This window comes from Aquarana catesbeiana, linkage group LG05 (assembly GCF_042186555.1).
Source record: "Aquarana catesbeiana isolate 2022-GZ linkage group LG05, ASM4218655v1, whole genome shotgun sequence".
NCBI lineage: Eukaryota > Metazoa > Chordata > Amphibia > Anura > Ranidae > Aquarana > Aquarana catesbeiana.
This window is the reverse complement of record NC_133328.1, coordinates 167,712,519-167,734,713: the sequence shown is the minus strand read 5'-3', so window position 1 is coordinate 167,734,713 and position 22,195 is coordinate 167,712,519. Positions and strand designations below refer to the sequence as shown.

At 47.8% G+C, this 22,195-nt stretch overlaps 1 protein-coding gene across 2 annotated transcripts in view; it reads right to left on the bottom strand.

The window, feature by feature from the left end:
• Positions 1-22,195, bottom strand: part of LOC141144549 (collagen alpha-4(VI) chain-like) — a 418,531-nt gene that overhangs the window by 248,115 nt on the left and 148,221 nt on the right. For both annotated transcript variants that reach the window (XM_073630331.1, XM_073630330.1), the window contains exons 9-10: positions 16,508-17,065; positions 15,242-15,817 (exon numbers count right to left, since the gene is read on the bottom strand). In XM_073630331.1, coding sequence (XP_073486432.1) covers positions 15,242-15,817; positions 16,508-17,065 — 1,134 coding nt within the window. The remainder of the gene's footprint in view (positions 1-15,241; positions 15,818-16,507; positions 17,066-22,195) is intronic.

The following is a 22,195-nucleotide window of genomic DNA, read 5'->3' as shown; positions in this document are numbered from 1 at the left end:
GAGAGAGAGACCGTTTCACACTGCCTGCACAGAGAGAGAGAGAGAGAGAAAAGAGACTGCTTCACACTGCCTGCACAGAGAGAGAGAGAGACTGCTTCACACTGCCTGCACAGAGAGAGACCGCTTCACACTGCCTGCACAGAGAGAGAGAGAGATCGCTTCACACTGCCTGCACAGAGAGAGAGAGACCGCTTCACACTGCCTGCACAAAGAGAGAGAGACCGATTCACACTGCCTGCACAGAGAGAGAGACCACTTCACACTGCCTGCACAGAGAGAGAGAGAGAGACCGCTTCACACTGCCTACACAGAGAGAGAGACCGTTTCACACTGCCTGCACAGAGAGAGAGACCATTTCACACTGCCTGCACAGAGAGAGAGACCGTTTCACACTGCCTGCACAGAGAGAGAGAGAGAGAGAGAGAGAAAAGAGACTGCTTCACACTGCCTGCACAGAGAGAGAGAGAGACTGCTTCACACTGCCTGCACAGAGAGAGACCGCTTCACACTGCCTGCACAGAGAGAGAGAGAGATCGCTTCACACTGCCTGCACAGAGAGAGAGAGACTGCTTCACACTGCCTGCACAGAGAGAGAGAGAGACTGCTTCACACTGCCTGCACAGAGAGAGACTGCTTCACACTGCCTGCACAGAGAGGGAGAGAGATCGCTTCACACTGCCTGCACAGAGAGAGAGAGAGACTGCTTCACACTGCCTGCACAGAGAGAGAGAGACTGCTTCACACTGCCTGCACAGAGAGAGACCGCTTCACACTGCCTGCACAGATAGAGAGAGATCGCTTCACACTGCCTGCACAGAGAGAGAGAGAGACTGCTTCACACTGCCTGCACAGAGAGAGAGAGACAGCTTCACACTGCCTGCACAGAGAGAGAGAGAGAGACCGCTTCACACTGCCTGCACAGAGAGAGAGACTGCTTCACACTGCCTGCACAGAGAGAGAGACCGCTTCACACTGCCTGCACAGAGAGAGAGAGAGAGACCGTTTCACACTGCCTGCACAGAGAGAGAGAGAGACCACTTCACACTGCCTGCACAGAGAGAGAGAGAGACCGCTTCACACTGCCTGCACAGAGAGAGAGAGACCGCTTCACACTGCCTGCACAGAGAGAGAGACCGCTTCACACTGCCTGCACAGAGTCAGAGAGAGACTGCTTCACACTGCCTGCACAGAGAGAGAGAGACTGCTTCACACTGCCTGCACAGAGAGAGACCGCTTCACACTGCCTGCACAGAGACAGAGAGAGAGACCGCTTCACACTGCCTGCACAGAGAGAGACCGCTTCACACTGCCTGCACAGAGAGAGAGAGAGAGACCGCTTCACACTGCCTGCACAGAGAGAGACAGACAGCTTCACACTGCCTGCACAGAGAGAGAGAGACTGCTTCACACTGCCTGCACAGAGAGAGAGAGACAGCTTCACACTGCCTGCACAGAGAGACAGCTTCACACTGCCTACACAGAGAGAGACCACTTCACACTGCCTGCACAGAGAGAGAGACCGCTTCACACTGCCTGCACAGAGAGAGAGACCGCTTCACACTGCCTGCACAGAGAGAGAGACCGCTTCACACTGCCTGCACAGAGTGAGAGAGAGACTGCTTCACACTGCCTGCACAGAGAGAGAGAGACTGCTTCACACTGCCTGCACAGAGAGAGACCGCTTCACACTGCCTGCACAGAGACAGAGAGAGAGACCGCTTCACACTGCCTGCACAGAGAGAGACCGCTTCACACTGCCTGCACAGAGAGAGAGAGAGAGACCGATTCACACTGCCTGCACAGAGAGAGAGACCCCTTCACACTGCCTGCACAGAGAGAGAGACCGCTTCACACTGCCTGCACAGAGAGAGAGACAGTTTCACACTGCCTGCACAGAGAGAGAGAGACCATTTCACACTGCCTGCACAGAGAGAGAGACCGTTTCACACTGCCTGCACAGAGAGAGAGAGAGAAAAGAGACTGCTTCACACTGCCTGCACACAGAGAGAGAGAGACTGCTTCACACTGCCTGCACAGAGAGAGACCGCTTCACACTGCCTGCACAGAGAGAGAGAGAGATCGCTTCACACTGCCTGCACAGAGAGAGAGAGAGACTGCTTCACACTGCCTGCACAGAGAGAGAGAGACTGCTTCACACTGCCTGCACAGAGAGAGACCGCTTCACACTGCCTGCACAGAGAGGGAGAGAGATCGCTTCACACTGCCTGCACAGAGAGAGAGAGAGACTGCTTCACACTGCCTGCACAGAGAGAGAGAGACTGCTTCACACTGCCTGCACAGAGAGAGACCGCTTCACACTGCCTGCACAGAGAGAGAGAGAGAGAGATCGCTTCACACTGCCTGCACAGAGAGAGAGAGACTGCTTCACACTGCCTGCACAGAGAGAGAGACAGCTTCACACTGCCTGTACAGAGAGAGAGAGAGACCGCTTCACACTGCCTGCACAGAGAGAGAGACTGCTTCACACTGCCTGCACAGAGAGAGAGACCGCTTCACACTGCCTGCACAGAGAGAGAGAGAGAGAGACCGCTTCACACTGCTTGCACAGAGAGAGAGAGAGACCACTTCACACTGCCTGCACAGAGAGAGAGAGAGACCGCTTCACACTGCCTGCACAGAGAGAGAGACCGCTTCACACTGCCTGCACAGAGAGAGAGACCGCTTCACACTGCCTGCACAGAGTGAGAGAGAGACTGCTTCACACTGCCTGCACAGAGAGAGAGAGACTGCTTCACACTGCCTGCACAGAGAGAGACCGCTTCACACTGCCTGCACAGAGACAGAGAAAGAGAGACCGCTTCACACTGCCTGCACAGAGAGAGACCGCTTCACACTGCCTGCACAGAGAGAGAGAGAGAGAGACCGCTTCACACTGCCTGCACAGAGAGAGAGAGACTGCTTCACACTGCCTGCACAGAGAGAGACCGCTTCACACTGCCTGCACAGAGAGAGAGAGAGAGATCGCTTCACACTGCCTGCACAGAGAGAGAGAGAGACTGCTTCACACTGCCTGCACAGAGAGAGAGAGACTGCTTCACACTGCCTGCACAGAGAGAGACCGCTTCACACTGCCTGCACAGAGAGGGAGAGAGATCGCTTCACACTGCCTGCACAGAGAGAGAGAGAGACTGCTTCACACTGCCTGCACAGAGAGAGAGAGACTGCTTCACACTGCCTGCACAGAGAGAGACCGCTTCACACTGCCTGCACAGAGAGAGAGAGAGAGATCGCTTCACACTGCCTGCACAGAGAGAGAGAGACTGCTTCACACTGCCTGCACAGAGAGAGAGACAGCTTCACACTGCCTGTACAGAGAGAGAGACCGTTTCACACTGCCTGCACAGAGAGAGAGAGAGAGAAAAGAGACTGCTTCACACTGCCTGCACAGAGAGAGAGAGAGAGTGCTTCACACTGCCTGCACAGAGAGAGACCGCTTCACACTGCCTGCACAGATAGAGAGAGAGATCGCTTCACACTGCCTGCACAGAGAGAGAGAGACTGCTTCACACTGCCTGCACAGAGAGAGACCGCTTCACACTGCCTGCACAGAGAGAGAGAGAGAGACCGCTTCACACTGCCTGCACAGAGAGAGAGACCGTTTCACACTGCCTGCACAGAAAGAGAGACCATTTCACACTGCCTGCACAGAGAGAGAGAGAGACCGTTTCACACTGCCTGCACAGAGAGAGAGAGAGAGAGAGAAAAGAGACTGCTTCACACTGCCTGCACAGAGAGAGAGAGAGAGTGCTTCACACTGCCTGCACAGAGAGAGACCGCTTCACACTGCCTGCACAGATAGAGAGAGAGATCGCTTCACACTGCCTGCACAGAGAGAGAGAGACTGCTTCACACTGCCTGCACAGAGAGAGAGAGACTGCTTCACACTGCCTGCACAGAGAGAGACCGCTTCACACTGCCTGCACAGAGAGGGAGAGAGATCGCTTCACACTGCCTGCACAGAGAGAGAGAGAGACTGCTTCACACTGCCTGCACAGAGAGAGAGACAGCTTCACACTGCCTGCACAGAGAGAGAGAGAGACCGCTTCACACTGCCTGCACAGAGAGAGAGACTGCTTCACACTGCCTGCACAGAGAGAGAGACCGCTTCACACTGCCTGCACAGAGAAAGAGAGAGACCGCTTCACACTGCCTGCACAGGGAGAGAGAGAGACCACTTCACACTGCCTGCACAGAGAGAGAGACCGCTTCACACTGCCTGCACAGAGAGAGAGACTGCTTCACACTGCCTGCACAGAGAGAGAGACCGCTTCACACTGCCTGCACAGAGAAAGAGAGAGACCGCTTCACACTGCCTGCACAGGGAGAGAGAGAGACCACTTCACACTGCCTGCACAGAGAGAGAGACCGCTTCACACTGCCTGCACAAAGAGAGAGAGAGACCGCTTCACACTGCCTGCACAAAGAGAGAGAGACCGATTCACACTGCCTGCACAGAGAGAGAGACCACTTCACACTGCCTGCACAGAGAGAGAGAGAGAGACCGCTTCACACTGCCTACACAGAGAGAGAGACCGTTTCACACTGCCTGCACAGAGAGAGAGACCATTTCACACTGCCTGCACAGAGAGAGAGACCGTTTCACACTGCCTGCACAGAGAGAGAGAGAGAGAAAAGAGACTGCTTCACACTGCCTGCACAGAGAGAGAGAGAGACTGCTTCACACTGCCTGCACAGAGAGAGACCGCTTCACACTGCCTGCACAGAGAGAGAGAGAGATCGCTTCACACTGCCTGCACAGAGAGAGAGAGACCGCTTCACACTGCCTGCACAAAGAGAGAGAGACCGATTCACACTGCCTGCACAGAGAGAGAGACCACTTCACACTGCCTGCACAGAGAGAGAGAGAGAGACCGCTTCACACTGCCTACACAGAGAGAGAGACCGTTTCACACTGCCTGGACAGAGAGAGAGACCATTTCACACTGCCTGCACAGAGAGAGAGACCGTTTCACACTGCCTGCACAGAGAGAGAGAGAGAGAGAAAAGAGACTGCTTCACACTGCCTGCACAGAGAGAGAGAGAGACTGCTTCACACTGCCTGCACAGAGAGAGACCGCTTCACACTGCCTGCACAGAGAGAGAGAGACTGCTTCACACTGCCTGCACAGAGAGAGAGAGAGACTGCTTCACACTGCCTGCACAGAGAGAGACTGCTTCACACTGCCTGCACAGAGAGGGAGAGAGATCGCTTCACACTGCCTGCACAGAGAGAGAGAGAGACTGCTTCACACTGCCTGCACAGAGAGAGAGAGACTGCTTCACACTGCCTGCACAGAGAGAGACCGCTTCACACTGCCTGCACAGATAGAGAGAGATCGCTTCACACTGCCTGCACAGAGAGAGAGAGACTGCTTCACACTGCCTGCACAGAGAGAGAGAGACAGCTTCACACTGCCTGCACAGAGAGAGAGAGAGAGACCGCTTCACACTGCCTGCACAGAGAGAGAGACTGCTTCACACTGCCTGCACAGAGAGAGAGACCGCTTCACACTGCCTGCACAGAGAGAGAGAGAGAGACCGTTTCACACTGCCTGCACAGAGAGAGAGAGAGACCACTTCACACTGCCTGCACAGAGAGAGAGAGAGACCGCTTCACACTGCCTGCACAGAGAGAGAGAGACCGCTTCACACTGCCTGCACAGAGAGAGAGACCGCTTCACACTGCCTGCACAGAGTCAGAGAGAGACTGCTTCACACTGCCTGCACAGAGAGAGAGAGACTGCTTCACACTGCCTGCACAGAGAGAGACCGCTTCACACTGCCTGCACAGAGACAGAGAGAGAGACCGCTTCACACTGCCTGCACAGAGAGAGACCGCTTCACACTGCCTGCACAGAGAGAGAGAGAGAGACCGCTTCACACTGCCTGCACAGAGAGAGACAGACAGCTTCACACTGCCTGCACAGAGAGAGAGAGACTGCTTCACACTGCCTGCACAGAGAGAGAGAGACAGCTTCACACTGCCTGCACAGAGAGACAGCTTCACACTGCCTACACAGAGAGAGACCACTTCACACTGCCTGCACAGAGAGAGAGACCGCTTCACACTGCCTGCACAGAGAGAGAGACCGCTTCACACTGCCTGCACAGAGAGAGAGACCGCTTCACACTGCCTGCACAGAGTGAGAGAGAGACTGCTTCACACTGCCTGCACAGAGAGAGAGAGACTGCTTCACACTGCCTGCACAGAGAGAGACCGCTTCACACTGCCTGCACAGAGACAGAGAGAGAGACCGCTTCACACTGCCTGCACAGAGAGAGACCGCTTCACACTGCCTGCACAGAGAGAGAGAGAGAGACCGATTCACACTGCCTGCACAGAGAGAGAGACCCCTTCACACTGCCTGCACAGAGAGAGAGACCGCTTCACACTGCCTGCACAGAGAGAGAGACAGTTTCACACTGCCTGCACAGAGAGAGAGAGACCATTTCACACTGCCTGCACAGAGAGAGAGACCGTTTCACACTGCCTGCACAGAGAGAGAGAGAGAAAAGAGACTGCTTCACACTGCCTGCACACAGAGAGAGAGAGACTGCTTCACACTGCCTGCACAGAGAGAGACCGCTTCACACTGCCTGCACAGAGAGAGAGAGAGATCGCTTCACACTGCCTGCACAGAGAGAGAGAGAGACTGCTTCACACTGCCTGCACAGAGAGAGAGAGACTGCTTCACACTGCCTGCACAGAGAGAGACCGCTTCACACTGCCTGCACAGAGAGGGAGAGAGATCGCTTCACACTGCCTGCACAGAGAGAGAGAGAGACTGCTTCACACTGCCTGCACAGAGAGAGAGAGACTGCTTCACACTGCCTGCACAGAGAGAGACCGCTTCACACTGCCTGCACAGAGAGAGAGAGAGAGATCGCTTCACACTGCCTGCACAGAGAGAGAGAGACTGCTTCACACTGCCTGCACAGAGAGAGAGACAGCTTCACACTGCCTGTACAGAGAGAGAGAGAGACCGCTTCACACTGCCTGCACAGAGAGAGAGACTGCTTCACACTGCCTGCACAGAGAGAGAGACCGCTTCACACTGCCTGCACAGAGAGAGAGAGAGAGAGACCGCTTCACACTGCTTGCACAGAGAGAGAGAGAGACCACTTCACACTGCCTGCACAGAGAGAGAGAGAGACCGCTTCACACTGCCTGCACAGAGAGAGAGACCGCTTCACACTGCCTGCACAGAGAGAGAGACCGCTTCACACTGCCTGCACAGAGTGAGAGAGAGACTGCTTCACACTGCCTGCACAGAGAGAGAGAGACTGCTTCACACTGCCTGCACAGAGAGAGACCGCTTCACACTGCCTGCACAGAGACAGAGAAAGAGAGACCGCTTCACACTGCCTGCACAGAGAGAGACCGCTTCACACTGCCTGCACAGAGAGAGAGAGAGAGACCGCTTCACACTGCCTGCACAGAGAGAGAGAGACTGCTTCACACTGCCTGCACAGAGAGAGACCGCTTCACACTGCCTGCACAGAGAGAGAGAGAGAGATCGCTTCACACTGCCTGCACAGAGAGAGAGAGAGACTGCTTCACACTGCCTGCACAGAGAGAGAGAGACTGCTTCACACTGCCTGCACAGAGAGAGACCGCTTCACACTGCCTGCACAGAGAGGGAGAGAGATCGCTTCACACTGCCTGCACAGAGAGAGAGAGAGACTGCTTCACACTGCCTGCACAGAGAGAGAGAGACTGCTTCACACTGCCTGCACAGAGAGAGACCGCTTCACACTGCCTGCACAGAGAGAGAGAGAGAGATCGCTTCACACTGCCTGCACAGAGAGAGAGAGACTGCTTCACACTGCCTGCACAGAGAGAGAGACAGCTTCACACTGCCTGTACAGAGAGAGAGAGAGACCGCTTCACACTGCCTGCACAGAGAGAGAGACTGCTTCACACTGCCTGCACAGAGAGAGAGACCGCTTCACACTGCCTGCACAGAGAGAGAGAGAGAGAGACCGCTTCACACTGCCTGCACAGAGAGAGAGAGAGACCACTTCACACTGCCTGCACAGAGAGAGAGAGAGACCGCTTCACACTGCCTGCACAGAGAGAGAGACCGCTTCACACTGCCTGCACAGAGAGAGAGACCGCTTCACACTGCCTGCACAGAGTGAGAGAGAGACTGCTTCACACTGCCTGCACAGAGAGAGAGAGACTGCTTCACACTGCCTGCACAGAGAGAGACCGCTTCACACTGCCTGCACAGAGACAGAGAAAGAGAGACCGCTTCACACTGCCTGCACAGAGAGAGACCGCTTCACACTGCCTGCACAGAGAGAGAGAGAGAGACCGCTTCACACTGCCTGCACAGAGAGAGAGAGACTGCTTCACACTGCCCGCACAGAGAGAGAGACTGCTTCACACTGCCTGCACAGAGAGAGAGACAGCTTCACACTGCCTGCACAGAGAGAGAAACAGCTTCACACTGCCTGCACAGAGAGAGAGACCGCTTCACACTGCCTGCACAGAGAGAGAGAGAGACCGCTTCACACTGCCTGCACAGAGAGAGAGAGAGAGACCGCTTCACACTGCCTGCACAGAGAGAGAGAGACCGATTCACACTGCCTGCACAGAGAGAGAGACCACTTCACACTGCCTGCACAGAGAGAGAGAGAGAGACCGCTTCACACTGCCTGCACAGAGAGAGAGACCGTTTCACACTGCCTGCACAGAGAGAGAGACCATTTCACACTGCCTGCACAGAGAGAGAGACCGTTTCACACTGCCTGCACAGAGAGAGAGAGAGAGAGAAAAGAGACTGCTTCACACTGCCTGCACAGAGAGAGAGAGAGACTGCTTCACACTGCCTGCACAGAGAGAGACCGCTTCACACTGCCTGCACAGAGAGAGAGAGAGATCGCTTCACACTGCTTGCACAGAGAGAGAGAGAGACTGCTTCACACTGCCTGCACAGAGAGAGAGACCACTTCACACTGCCTGCACAGAGAGAGAGAGAGAGACCGCTTCACACTGCCTGCACAGAGAGAGAGACCGTTTCACACTGCCTGCACAGAGAGAGAGACCATTTCACACTGCCTGCACAGAGAGAGAGACCGTTTCACACTGCCTGCACAGAGAGAGAGAGAGAGAGAGAAAAGAGACTGCTTCACACTGCCTGCACAGAGATAGAGAGAGACTGCTTCACACTGCCTGCACAGAGAGAGACCGCTTCACACTGCCTGCACAGAGAGAGAGAGAGATCGCTTCACACTGCTTGCACAGAGAGAGAGAGAGACTGCTTCACACTGCCTGCACAGAGAGAGAGAAACTGCTTTACACTGCCTGCACAGAGAGAGAGACCACTTCACACTGCCTGCACAGAGAGAGAGAGAGAGACCGCTTCACACTGCCTGCACAGAGAGATTGACTACTTCACACTGCCTGCACAGAGAGAGAGACCGCTTCACACTGCCTGCACAGAGAGAGAGAGAGACCGCTTCACACTGCCTGCACAGAGAGAGAGAGAGACCGCTTCACTCTGCCTAGAGAGAGAGAGAGAGAGAGAGAGAGAGAGAGAGAGAGAGAGAGACCGCTTCACACTGCCTGCACAGAGAGAGAGACCGCTTCACACTGCACAGAGTGAGAGAGAGACTGCTTCACACTGCCTGCACAGAGAGAGAGAGAGACTGCTTCACACTGCCTGCACAGAGAGAGACCGCTTCACACTGCCTGCACAGAGAGAGAGAGAGAGAGACCGCTTCACACTGCCTGCACAGAGAGAGACCGCTTCACACTGCCTGCACAGAGAGAGAGAGAGACCGCTTCACACTGCCTGCACAGAGAGAGAGAGACTGCTTCACACTGCCTGCACAGAGAGAGAGAGAGACTGCTTCACACTGCCTGCACAGAGAGAGAGAAACCGCTTCACACTGCCTGCACAGAGAGAGAGACCGCTTCACACTGCCTGCACAGAGAGAGAGAGACCGCTTCACACTGCCTGCACAGAGGGAGAGAGAGAGCGACTGCTTCACACTGCCTGCACAGAGAGAGGAGAGAGAGACTGCTTCACGCTGCCTACATAGAGAGAGAGAGACCGCTTCACACTGCCTGCACAGAGAGAGAGAGAGGCCACTTCACACTGCCTGCACAGAGAGAAAGAGACCGCTTCACACTGCCTGTCAAATGCCTCAGAAAAGTGACCCGAGCATGGATCGCTTTTCAGTGGAGTGGCAGTGCCTGCGACAAGCGAGCCTTTGGGCTCACACTGGTGTGCTGTGTTTGACTGCAGTGCTGGTGTACCGACGGGTATCTTTAGCTGCTGTCCCTGGGACTTCATTTAGGTTGCACATTTTTGCTGCATTTTCTAAGAGTGCACCAAAGATACAGTATGCAGGACATTTTTTGTGCATTTTCACAACATGCAGTAAAAATGTGCAACCTAAAAGAAGTCTATAATGGGACTAGGGGCACCATGCAGGAAGACTACCAGCTCTGCAGCATACCAGTGTCAGTGTGAACCTCTTCCTACCACCGAGGAGGGCGAGGTACTGTCACAAGCTGCTAGAAAGAAAACTCTTTATACCCTTAATATAGGCTTATCTGTAGCATAAAGTTGTAAAAAAGGGTTTACAACCACTTTAAGTGCATCTGTCCCCCATACAGTTAGAAATCACTCCCCAGGAGCGCACCTGACCCCATGATTGCCCCTGATGTTAACTCCTTCCCTGCCAGTGTCATTTATACAGTGACAGTGCATTTTTTTAGCACTGATCACTGTATTGGTGTCATTGGTCACCAAAAAGTGTCACTTAGTGTCAAATTTGTCTGCCGCAATGTCGCAGTCCCACTAAAAATCGCTAATCGCCGCCATTACTAGTAAAAACAATTTTAAAAAGTCCATAATTCTATCTCATAATTTGTAGACGCTATAACTTTTTGCGCAAACCGATCAATATACGCTTATTGGGATTTTTTTTACCAAAAATATGTAGTAGAATACCTATTGGCCTAAATTGATAAAGAAATTAGATTTTTTACATTTTTTTTATTGGGAATGTTTTTTAGCAGAAAGTAAAAAATATAGTTCTTTTTTCAATATTGTCAGGCTTTGTTTATAGCGCAAAACATAAAAAATGCAGAGTTGATCAAATACTCCCAAAAGAAAGCTCTATTTGTGGGAAAAAAAGAACATCAATTTTATTTGGGTACAGTGTCGCACGACCGCACAATTGTCAGTTAAAGCAATGCAGTGCCATATAGCAAAAAATGGCCTGGTCATTAAGGGGGTAAGGCCTTCCGGAGCTGAAGCGATTAATGATGCCCTTGAAAATTCAAAAATGAATTAGGCAGATTTTACTATTGTGTTACTTGCACTGATGCAAGTTTTAAACCATATATCCACCACATGGCTGCAGTTTAGAATCATTTTAGGAAAAGCAGTACTTAGAACCCCACTAACACAGTAGCCTACGAGAGTTCAAGTAAGTACAATGATACTCTTGCATTTGTAAAAATCTTATGGCAATCCCAGTCTTATATAAACTTCACTGCAACAGGTACTGTATAGTTTAGACATTTGAAAACATATAAGGAAAAAACTTAGTTTTTGTATAATAGCTGCTTACGCTGGAAAACAAACCAAACAGGTTGACATAACCTTCAAATCTAACATCTTTCTGATAAATCAAAAACTAAGCATCATTACTGATGATTAAGGATGAGCCGAACACCCCCCCGGTTCGGTTCGCACCAGAACTTGCGAACAGACCAAAACTTCGCAAGAACGTTAGAACCCCATTGAAGTCTATGGGACTCGAACGTTCAAAATCAAAAGTGCTCATTTTAAAGGCTAATTTGCATGGTATTGTCCTAAAAAGGGTTTGGGGACCTGGGTCCTGCCCCAGGGGACATGGATCAATGCAAAAAAGTTGATAAAAACGGCATGGGAATTCCCCACAGGGGAACCCCGAACCAAAATTTAAAAAAAAAATGACGTGGGGGGTCCCCCTAAATTCAATACCAGGCCCTTCAGGTCTGGTATGGATATTAAGGGGAACCCCATGCCAAAATTAAAAAAAAAATGACGTAGGGCTCCCCCTCAAAATTCATACCAAACCCTTCAGGTCTGGTATGAATTTTAAGGGGAACCCCGTGCCAAAATGAAAAAAAAAATTGGCGTGGGGTCCCCCCAAAAATCCATACCAGACCCTTATCTGAGCACACAACCTGGCAGGCCGCAGGAAAAGAGGGGGGACGAGAGAGCGTCCCCCCTCCTGAACCGTACCAGGCCACATGCCCTCAACATTGGGAGGGTGCTTTGGGGTCCCCCCTAAAGCACCTTGTCCCCATGTTGATGAGGACAAGGGCCTCATCCCCACAACCCTTGGCCGGTGGTTGTGGGGGTCTGCGGGCGGGGGGCTTATCGGAATCTGGAAGCCCCCTTTAACAAGGGAACCCCCAGATCCCGGCCATCCCCCCTGTGTGAAATGGTAAGGGGGTACTTGTACCCCTACCATTTCACAAAAAAACTGTCAAAAATGTTAAAAATGACAAGAGACAGTTTTTGACAATTCCTTTATTTAAATGCTTCTTCTTTCTTCTTTCTTCTATCTTCTATCTTCCTTTGGTTTCTTTCTCCCTCTTCTTCTTCTTCTGGTTCTTCTGGATCTTCTGGTTCTTCCTTCGGTTTTCTCGTCCAGCATCTTCCTCAGCGGTGCCTTCTTCTCTTCATCTTCTTTTCTCGGGCCGCTCCGCATCCACGATTGGATGGGAGGCTCCCACTGTGTGACGATTCCCCTCTTCTGACGGTTCTTAAATAACGGAGGGCGGGTGACCCGTCTGACGTCAAGGGGAATGCCACAGGGAAGTCCTCATCAAGTCTCTGTGCGTCAGAGGGGGGCGGGGTCACCGGGTGGCCCCTCCCTCCGTTATTTAAGAACCGTCAGAAGAGGAGAAGCATCACACAGCGGGAGCCTCCCTCCATGCCATCATGGATGTGGAGCGGCCCGGAGAAGAAGATGAAGAAAAGAAGATAAAGAGAAGGAGACGCCACGGAGGAAGATGCTGGACGAGAACACCGGAGGAAGAACCAGAAGAACCAGAAGAAGAAGAAGATGGAGGAAGAAACCGAAGGATGAAGGAAGAAAGAAATTAGAAGAAAGAAGATGGAAAGAAGAAGCATTTAAATAAAGGAATTGTCAAAAATTGTCTCTTGTCATTTTTAACATTGTTGACAGTTTTTTTGTGAAATGGTAGGGGTACTTTTGTACCCAACAAGCAGTGAAAACATCTAAGAAAAACTTAGAAGGAAGTCCTCCATATTTATAAGACTCATAAAGACTAATGGTCCATATAATTTAAGTGACTTCATGTGAGGAACAAATCAATAAATGCGTGACATCTGAAGTGAAGACAAAAGAAGAACACCACCACCGACAATAAGAAGGCTTACCGGATCCAGTGGACCCAAGGGGACATACATCCAATTGGGTCAAAACAGGCTTGGGTGGTGGGTGATAGTAGATGATCCGGAGGGGTGGTGAAGATGGAAATCCGGGGATGAACCATGGACTAGTGTGTCCCCCACTGTGCAGCGAAAGAGACTTCCGGTTCCACCGTCACGCCCCTAGGGGAACCGGAATTCTCTTTGGCTGCACAGTGGGGGACACACTAGTCCATGGTTAAGGGCCTGAAGGGCCTGGTATTGAATTTAGGGGGACCCCCACGTCATTTTTTTTTTTAATTTTGCTTCGGGGTTCCCCTGTGGGGAATTGCCATGCCGTTTTTATCAATGAACTTTTATGTGTATTGTCGGACCGGCAATTCATTATAGCCGCGAGTAGTTTTAAATGACTTTTTTCCTTTGAAATGTCATTTTGCTCTCGGACTGTTCTAAACACGGGAAACATGCGCCCCTTTACAGGCATACTATAGACACCCCCCAGGTATGAAATTTAAAGGAATATTACACTTTTATTGTTTGACTTTAAGCATTATTAAAATCACTGCTCCCGAAAAAACAGCCATTTTTAAAACTTTTTTTTGCATTTATCCATGTCCCCTGGGGCAGGACCCAGGTCCCCAAACACTTTTTATGACAATGCCATGCATATAAGCCTTTAAAATTAGCACTTTTGATTTCTCCCATAGACTTTTAAAGGGTGTTCCGCAGCATTCGAATTTGCCACGAACACCCTAAATTGTTCGCTGTTCGGCGAACTGGCGAACAGCCGATGTTCGAGTCGAACATGAGTTCAACTCGAACTCGAAGCTCATCCCTACTGATGATCAGCATTCTTTAGTAATGCCTTTTTTTGTGGAACAAGTGTGAACTAAGGCCCGGTTCACACTTGTGTCATTTCAGATGTGACTTGAGTGGCACAGAATTGCATGACAATGGAAATCACATTATTTTTAATGGTGCCTGTTCACATAAATTCAGCACGATTTTGGAAAAGGGTCCTGTGCTACTTTGGTACTATTCCAGCTCAATTCTGGTCCCATAGAATATGCAAAGCACATCCAAGTAGCTTCCAAGCTGCATCACACAATTGCACTGAAGGTTGGATTAAAATCAGATGCAGTGTGAACCGAAACTAAATTATGTGAAAAAATACCAGATTCACACAAAAGTATATTTTTGTTTAAACCTACACCTGTTTAAAGGAAACCTGTCATAAGCAACATGAAAGTTAGCCCCAATGGCTTCACCGACTAAAAAAAACTAGACTACCAAATTGTTGAGACAAATCACTAAGGATGTCTAGCAGATTCCTAACTTTTATTGTTCTAAAGAAGTAGTATAGCTGTTTGTTTCACCAGGTCCTTTGTAGACTCAATCTAAATGGGGGGGGGGACTGGTTTATTATAATCAGCTAATACACTGGCTAACCCACGCCAGGGTTCGAATGAAAAAAAGCTGTAGGCTATGCCTCCTTTTAGAAGTATTTAAGCCTTGGCAAGTATTTCACCAAAACTGAAATTCCTTTTGCAGAGGGTGCATAAAATTTGACTTGTGTCTACAGACTTCTGGGAAATTTTTTTTTTTTTTGCTATATTTTTTCCAGAAAGGTCGAGTTATCCTTTAAGGTGTGACATCAAATCAGAGACTTGCAAGTTTTGTATTGCTAAGTTTTGTGCTTTTGTACAGCCACCGTCCAAAGTTTTTTAACAGATAAATAAATACAGCTACATATGAGAAAAAAATATACAATGTAATAACATTCTTTCATGTAGATTATGCAATTTACTTACCCGGTTTAGACTGATCACAAACAATATGTGTTATATTCTCATGCAAAGCTTCCAAGCTAGTGTAATTATTTACTAAGAACCATCTATCTGGCTGTCCAGCAATTTTCTCAAGCTCTTCTCGTTTGGCTCCACCAACTCCAACAGCAAAGATTATAAAACCATTGTTTCTTAAAGATTGAGGTACTGTATCTAATTTCGGTCTGTCTGCAAGAGTTGTTTCCCCATCGGTAATGAGAATTATAATCCGTGCAACTCCAGGACGACCGCCATAAATTGGATCAAACCTTTCTTGGGTGTACATTAAAGCTGTTGCAGTATATGTAAATTCCTTTTTTCGTTTCAAAGAATATATAGCCTTGCGGACCTCAGATTTGGAGGAATGAGCTTTCAAAGGAAATTGTTCTTCAGGTGTTGTTCCATAGGTTACAGCACCAAACTGGACATTTTCCTTCCCAACCATGGAGTCATTTACTACAGCTTCCATAAACCTTTGCATAACTTTAAATTGCGAAACGGTGATGCTTGAAGAGGCGTCCACTAAAAATATGATGTCTGCAACCTCTGTCCTTTTACATGCTGAAAAACACAACATAATATATTCATTATCATTATAGCTGAGATTTCCATAATATAGACTGAAGGTGGCCATCTTTAGAGTCTTTAGATACTAGTTGCTAATATTAACTTGACCTATTTAAAGAAAGGGGAAAAAAAACAAATGCCCTATGTCCTCCAGGAAAGATGGCCCACTAATAAGTAATGGAGATTGAGTGAAGTTATTTTAATATAACCAATAACTGAGCAACAGAATTTCCTCAGAAAACAATTAAATTTACAGTGAAAAGGCAAGAAAATCAAATGCTTTTTTACATGGTTTCAGCATTTGGAAAGTATTCATATATTTATTACATAAAAATAATAAAACATACCACTTTACTGTTTTCACCTTATTTGCTGTCAAATGGCAGCTATTTATTGCTCAGTAGAGGCTTTAAGATTTGTAAGCAGGATAACAGGTGGCAGGGCTCAGTGCTAGGAGTGGTAAGGTTTAAGGTCAACTTGCGCAAAAGTAGAAACCTAATGTACACCATGGACCTATGGTTCCAAGGGCTCTATAAAGACATAGCAATCAATATAAACACTAAGATGAGAACTTGCAGTTAGCAGAAGGTATGTGCATTTCCCTACTGCTGTTACATTAATAAGGCTTTATGCCAGGTTTACTTTAGGGCTATTGTTAAGAAATCTTCTGAGGGTTAAACTTACGATCTTGAGGATTGCAAATTTCAAACATGATATCCTTATTTAGAAATGCCAAAGCATCAAAATTATCCGCAAGGAAGACACGGTCTTGCTTTCCTGCAATTTCCAAAAGCTGTGTGTTGTTTGCATTCAGTACACCAACAGCATAAATGTCAACACTCTTGCTCCTAATATCAGCAGCTGGTTTTTCCACTGGATCTGAAGACTCTCCATCTGTGACTATAATAAGATATTGTTTTGTTTTTGGCCTTCCTCCCCTGGCCAAGCTGAAATATGGCAATGCATCTTGTAACGCAACTCCAGTCAAGGTTCCGCCATCCAATTTTTGCATACTCGATATGGCATCTTGAATTTCATTTTTCTTTTTGTATTTGTTCAGTGGGAACTCTTCTTTGGTTTCAGAACTAAACTGGATTAGGCCAATCTGAACTCTGTCTGGACCAATTTCAGACTGTTTCACTATGGAATTCATGAATTCTTTCATCTTCTCATAATCATTGTTATTGATACTGCCAGAACTGTCAATCAGAAACAGGATATCTGCTCTCATGTCTTTGCAAGCTGGAGACCAGAAAAAGACAAACACTAATATCTGAACATAGTTACATAGTTAATAAAAAAATATCAGTCACAACAAGTATGATTAATCCCAGCACTCAAAAGATTAGAATCATGCAATATAGCAGCTATTATACAAATACAAAATATATAAAACAAATTAGGCAAAGATAAAAACCTCAGCATTAACAGCACTAACAAGTATCGAGAAATATTCAGTGCGATAGTAAGGCATTCAGGAACTGCTCAACTCATCGGGTGCAACATAGAAAAACACAAGGGAATGCTCTGTATAGCGTAATACTGTCGTTTGAATGAATGAATGAATAAAAACAGTGTGTTAAAGTTTAGCCTGTGCAACCCAGCGTAATGTCTTCCCAACACTTCCTGGAATTCCTAGAATCGCTGACCGCAGTGAAACCCGGGATGACGTACACGGTGATTGACAAGGGAGCCGCGTGGTCCAGGAAGTTCCAGAAAGTGGTAAGAAGACATTACGCTGGGTTGCACAGGCTAAACTTTGACACGCTGTTTTTATTAATTCATTCTGTAAGCATAATATGTATGCTTGGGTTGTGTTTTTAAATAAATAAAATTCTCTTAAGACCCCTTTCACAATGAGGCAGTTTTCAGGCATTTTAGCGCTAGAAATAGCCTCAGAAAAGAGCCTGAAAACTGCCTCCCATTCATTGCAATGGGTGCTTTCACACTCACACGGTGCGCTTGCGGGATGTAGAAAAAGTCCTGCAAGCAGCATCTTTGGGGCAGGTTGGAAGTGCTATAAATAGCACTCCCAAAACGCCCCTGCCTATTGAAATGAATGGGCAGCACTTCCAAAGCGCCTTAAAAGCGATTTGAAAGCGCTGCAAAACAGGTCTTTTTTTCCTTTTTTTAAGATCACGTTGTCACGTAACCTTATAATAATGCCCCGCTAGTGCCGGAAAAGTGCCGCAAAAGCACCGAAAAACGCCACTAAAGCACTACAAAAACAATTGCCGCTTTAGTGCTGTTTTAGCATTATGTATATTAAGGGGTATATGTTATGTATATTAAGGGGAACCCCATGCCAAATTTTATTTAAAAAATGGCGTGGGGGTCCCTCCAGAATCCATTCTAGATCCTTATCTGAGTATGCAACCTGGCAGGCCACAGGAAAAAGGGGGGTCGAGAGAGCACCCCCCTCCTGAACCGTACCAGGCCACATGCCCTCAACATGGGGAGGGTGCTTAAGGGTCCCCCCAAGACACCTTGTCCCCATGTTGATGGGGACAAGGGCCTCTTCCCCACAACCCTTGCCCGGTGGTTGTGGGGGTCTGCGGGCGGGGGGCTTATCGGAATCTGGAAGCCCCCTATAACAAGGGGGCCCCCAGATCCCGCCCCCCCTATGTGAATGGGTATCGGGTACATTGTACCTCTACTCATTCACCAAAAAAAGTGTCAAAATAGTAAAAATGACAGGACAGTTCCTTTAAAAAAGTGTCCCACGATGTCCATCCATTTTCAATTACGGCGTCCGATGGTCCCGAGAAAAAAAAAGGGAAAACTCTGCCTCCATGGGAGGCGTCCTACTGACTACAGCCTTTGACAGCGATGACAGCTCTTATATATCCAAGGGCGAGGCCACCCGGTGATGTGAATGGGTGACCCTGCCCCCCCTGACGTCATGTGACATCACATGACGTAAGAAGGGGCAGGGTCACTCGGTTACGTCAGCGGGTGGCCCCACCTCAGTTATATAACAGCTGTCATCGCGAAAAGGCTGCAGTCGTCGGGACGCCTCCCACCTGGTTTTTTTTTCAGTCCGTCGGCGATGTGATTGAAGATGGATTTACATTGCGGGACACTTTTTTAATTTTATTTTTTAATAAAGGAGTTGTCAAAAACTGTTTCCTGTCATTTTTACTTTTGTGACACTTTTTTTGGTGAATGAGTAGGGGTACAATGTACCCGATACCCATTCTCCAGGGGGGTCGGGATCTGGGGGCCCCCTTGTTAAAGGGGGCTTCCAGATTCCAATAAGCCCCCTGCCCGCAGACCCCCACAACCACCGGGCAAGGGTTGTGGGGAAGAGGCCCTTGTCCCCATCAACATGGGGACAAGGTGTTTTGGGGGGGACCCCAAAGCATCCTCTCCGTGTTGAGGGCATGTGGCCTGGTACAGTTCAGGAGGGGGGTGCTCTCTCACCCCCCCTTTTCCTGCGGCATGCCAGGTTGCATGCTCAGGTAAGGGTCTGGTATGGATTTTTTTTAAAAATGCTGGCGCGGGGTTCCCCTTAAAATCCATACCAGACCTGAAGGACCTGGTATAGATTTTGGGGGGGACCCCACAATTTTTTGGGGGAATTTTGGCACGGGGTTCCCCTTAATATCCATACCAGACCTGAAGGGCCTGTTATGGATTTTGGAGGGAGCCCACGCCATTTTTAAAAGAAATGTTGGCGCAGGGTTCCCCTTAAAATTCATACCAGACCCAAAGGGCCTGTTATGGACTGGGGGATTTTCATCTATATTGCTGGGATCCGACAATACATTACAGCCGCAAGCAATTTTAAATTACATTTTTTCCTTTAAAAATGTCATTTTGCTGTGGCACTGTTTTGAACATGGGAAAGATGTACTACTTTACAGGCAGACTAAGGAGACCCCCCAGGCACGATATTTAAAGGAATATTTCATTTTTATTGTTTCACTTTAAGCATTATTAAAATCACTGCTCCTGAAAAAACTGACATTTTTAAAACTTTTTTGCATTGATACATGTTCCCTGTGGCAAACTTTTTTGCCTGTCCACATGTTCTGCTGCGAACCGGAACTGAACGGGGGGGGGGGTGTCCAGCTCATCCCTACACAGTGCCCTAAGTAGCTCAGGTCTCCACCCCGTCTCACGCTATCATAGCAAAGATATAAAGTTTTTACAGATGGATTCTGTTTATTTTACCTTATGGTGAATCTATGAAAAAAGTAGGACATTATCACTTGGCTTTGTAACTGCCATGCAAAAGTAAAATTTTGATGAGGATATCTAGTCACTGGATACCCTGACAAGTTAAACTCCTGATGGCAGATGATGCTTATTTCTATCTGGAGCTTCATTGTCCAGCCACTGTACAATATTTGTGGCTATTGTCACACTCTAATGTTTATTTTAAGATGATACCTGCCTCATATCTCACTGACTATTGTGAGCTAACCAAGCTTCTTACATTCTATCCAGCTATTGAACAATGTTTGTGGCTCTCAGATGCCCCATTCTAATTTTTAGTGCAAGATACAACGTGCCTTGCTTCCTGCTATTTGTTGCCTATTTGAGTGCTAGTGCACTGCCCTGATGCTAACCAATTTCTACCAGACACATAACTTAAGCCTATATTTTGGATTTAGGGAATATGCAGGCTGTAGTTCTGAAGTTAATTAACTCTCATTTAAACACAATACATCATAAATAAAATGTATTGTGCAAAAACATAAAAAAAAGTTAAATTATAATAGTGTAGTCCCATGTGTCAACATAAATCATTATAATCCAACTGTGCTGTCCAAACAATAATCCAGCCCAAGGTGTCACAGAACTTCTATTCACTTCTATTCACTGTGCAGTATTCTCAGTGATTCACAACACTCCTCCTCCACCGCAAGTGTATATGTGCTCTCACCTTAAATGGATAACCTGTATATTAAAGAGGTCATATAAAGCTTTTATCCCCCACCTGGGGTCTAGGCTCAGTAGGCACCAATTTGCTCCACCGTTACTTAAAGAAAACAAAAATATACCACATAGTGCATACCGTTAAAACCACCTTTATTAAAAAGCTTTAAAACTATACTCACATTAAAATGCACCTATTCTGTTCTAGTACCTTCTAAGCAATTCTGAGCTGTACTAAACTTGGAATTTGATACTATTCCAGTCAACGCCTGTATTGCTGTTAGACATATTCTCTTTGCAGCAAAAATCACTATCACCACACAATGGAAACAAAACCTGTTACATAATTCAGTCAGAAACAATCGCTATAGTCAAAACTCACTACAAAAAAAGAACTCACTAGAAACTCACTAGAAAAGACACTAGCATCAAGGAAAGGAAAAATACTTGCCTTTGAAACTATGTGGAAACCTTGGTCTACCAGGATTAACAAATGATGGCTCTAAAATGTACACGTCTGTATTGTATGCATTTATACATTTATTTTATTATTTTATTAATGTTGCTTTCTTACACTTTAACTTTTAATTTACCTGTTGTCTCTGGTGACTAAACTTTGTATAGTAAAACCTTGGATTGAGAGTAACTTGGTCTAAGAGTGTTTTGCAAGACAAACTTTTTCTATAAATTGTGACTTAAAGTGGTTGTTAGGCCACTCTAATATGTTTATACTATCAACGCTGTCGCTTAACCTCCCTGACGGTATTCCTGAGTGTGGCTCAGGGTGGATTTTCAGTACCAAAAGCGGTAATCCCGAGCCACACTCGGGATCGCATGGCAGGATCCAGGTACAGCTTACTTACCTTGTCCCCAGGATCCTGAGATGTCTCCCCGCTGTGTGCGGTGGCTGTGTCTCCGCTCGATTCATCACAGAGCCAAGCTCCATTCCTTGCAACTGTTGCGACGCACAGGGACGGAGCACGGCGCCAAATTCAAAAAGCGAAACACACACTATACAAACAGTACACTGTAATCTTACAGGTTACATTACAGTATGAAATTATTTCACATCCCTTTTGTCCCTAGTGGTTTGTCCAGTGCCCTGCATGCAGTTTTATATTATATATACTGTTTTTTCTGCCTGGAAACTGGAGATTGTCCATAGCAACCAAAACCGTCCCTTTACATCAAAAGCGGTTTTAGACCAGCTAGAAAACAGCCATAATAAATTAGAATCACTTGCAGAACTGAGCGATAGTGATTTGTGGGGAAATTCGTCATCAAACACTGAAAGTAATGACAGCGACAATTCTGCAACTGAGCAAATTACAGTGTTTTTGATTTGATTACATTATTGAATACTTTTTATTATTATTATATTATTATTTGTTATAATTATTTATATATATTATAATTTATGATTTCGTGTTTCAAAGTTTATCAGACCCGGGATGTCTACTAGACTCTTGTTTGGACAGATTTAAGTGT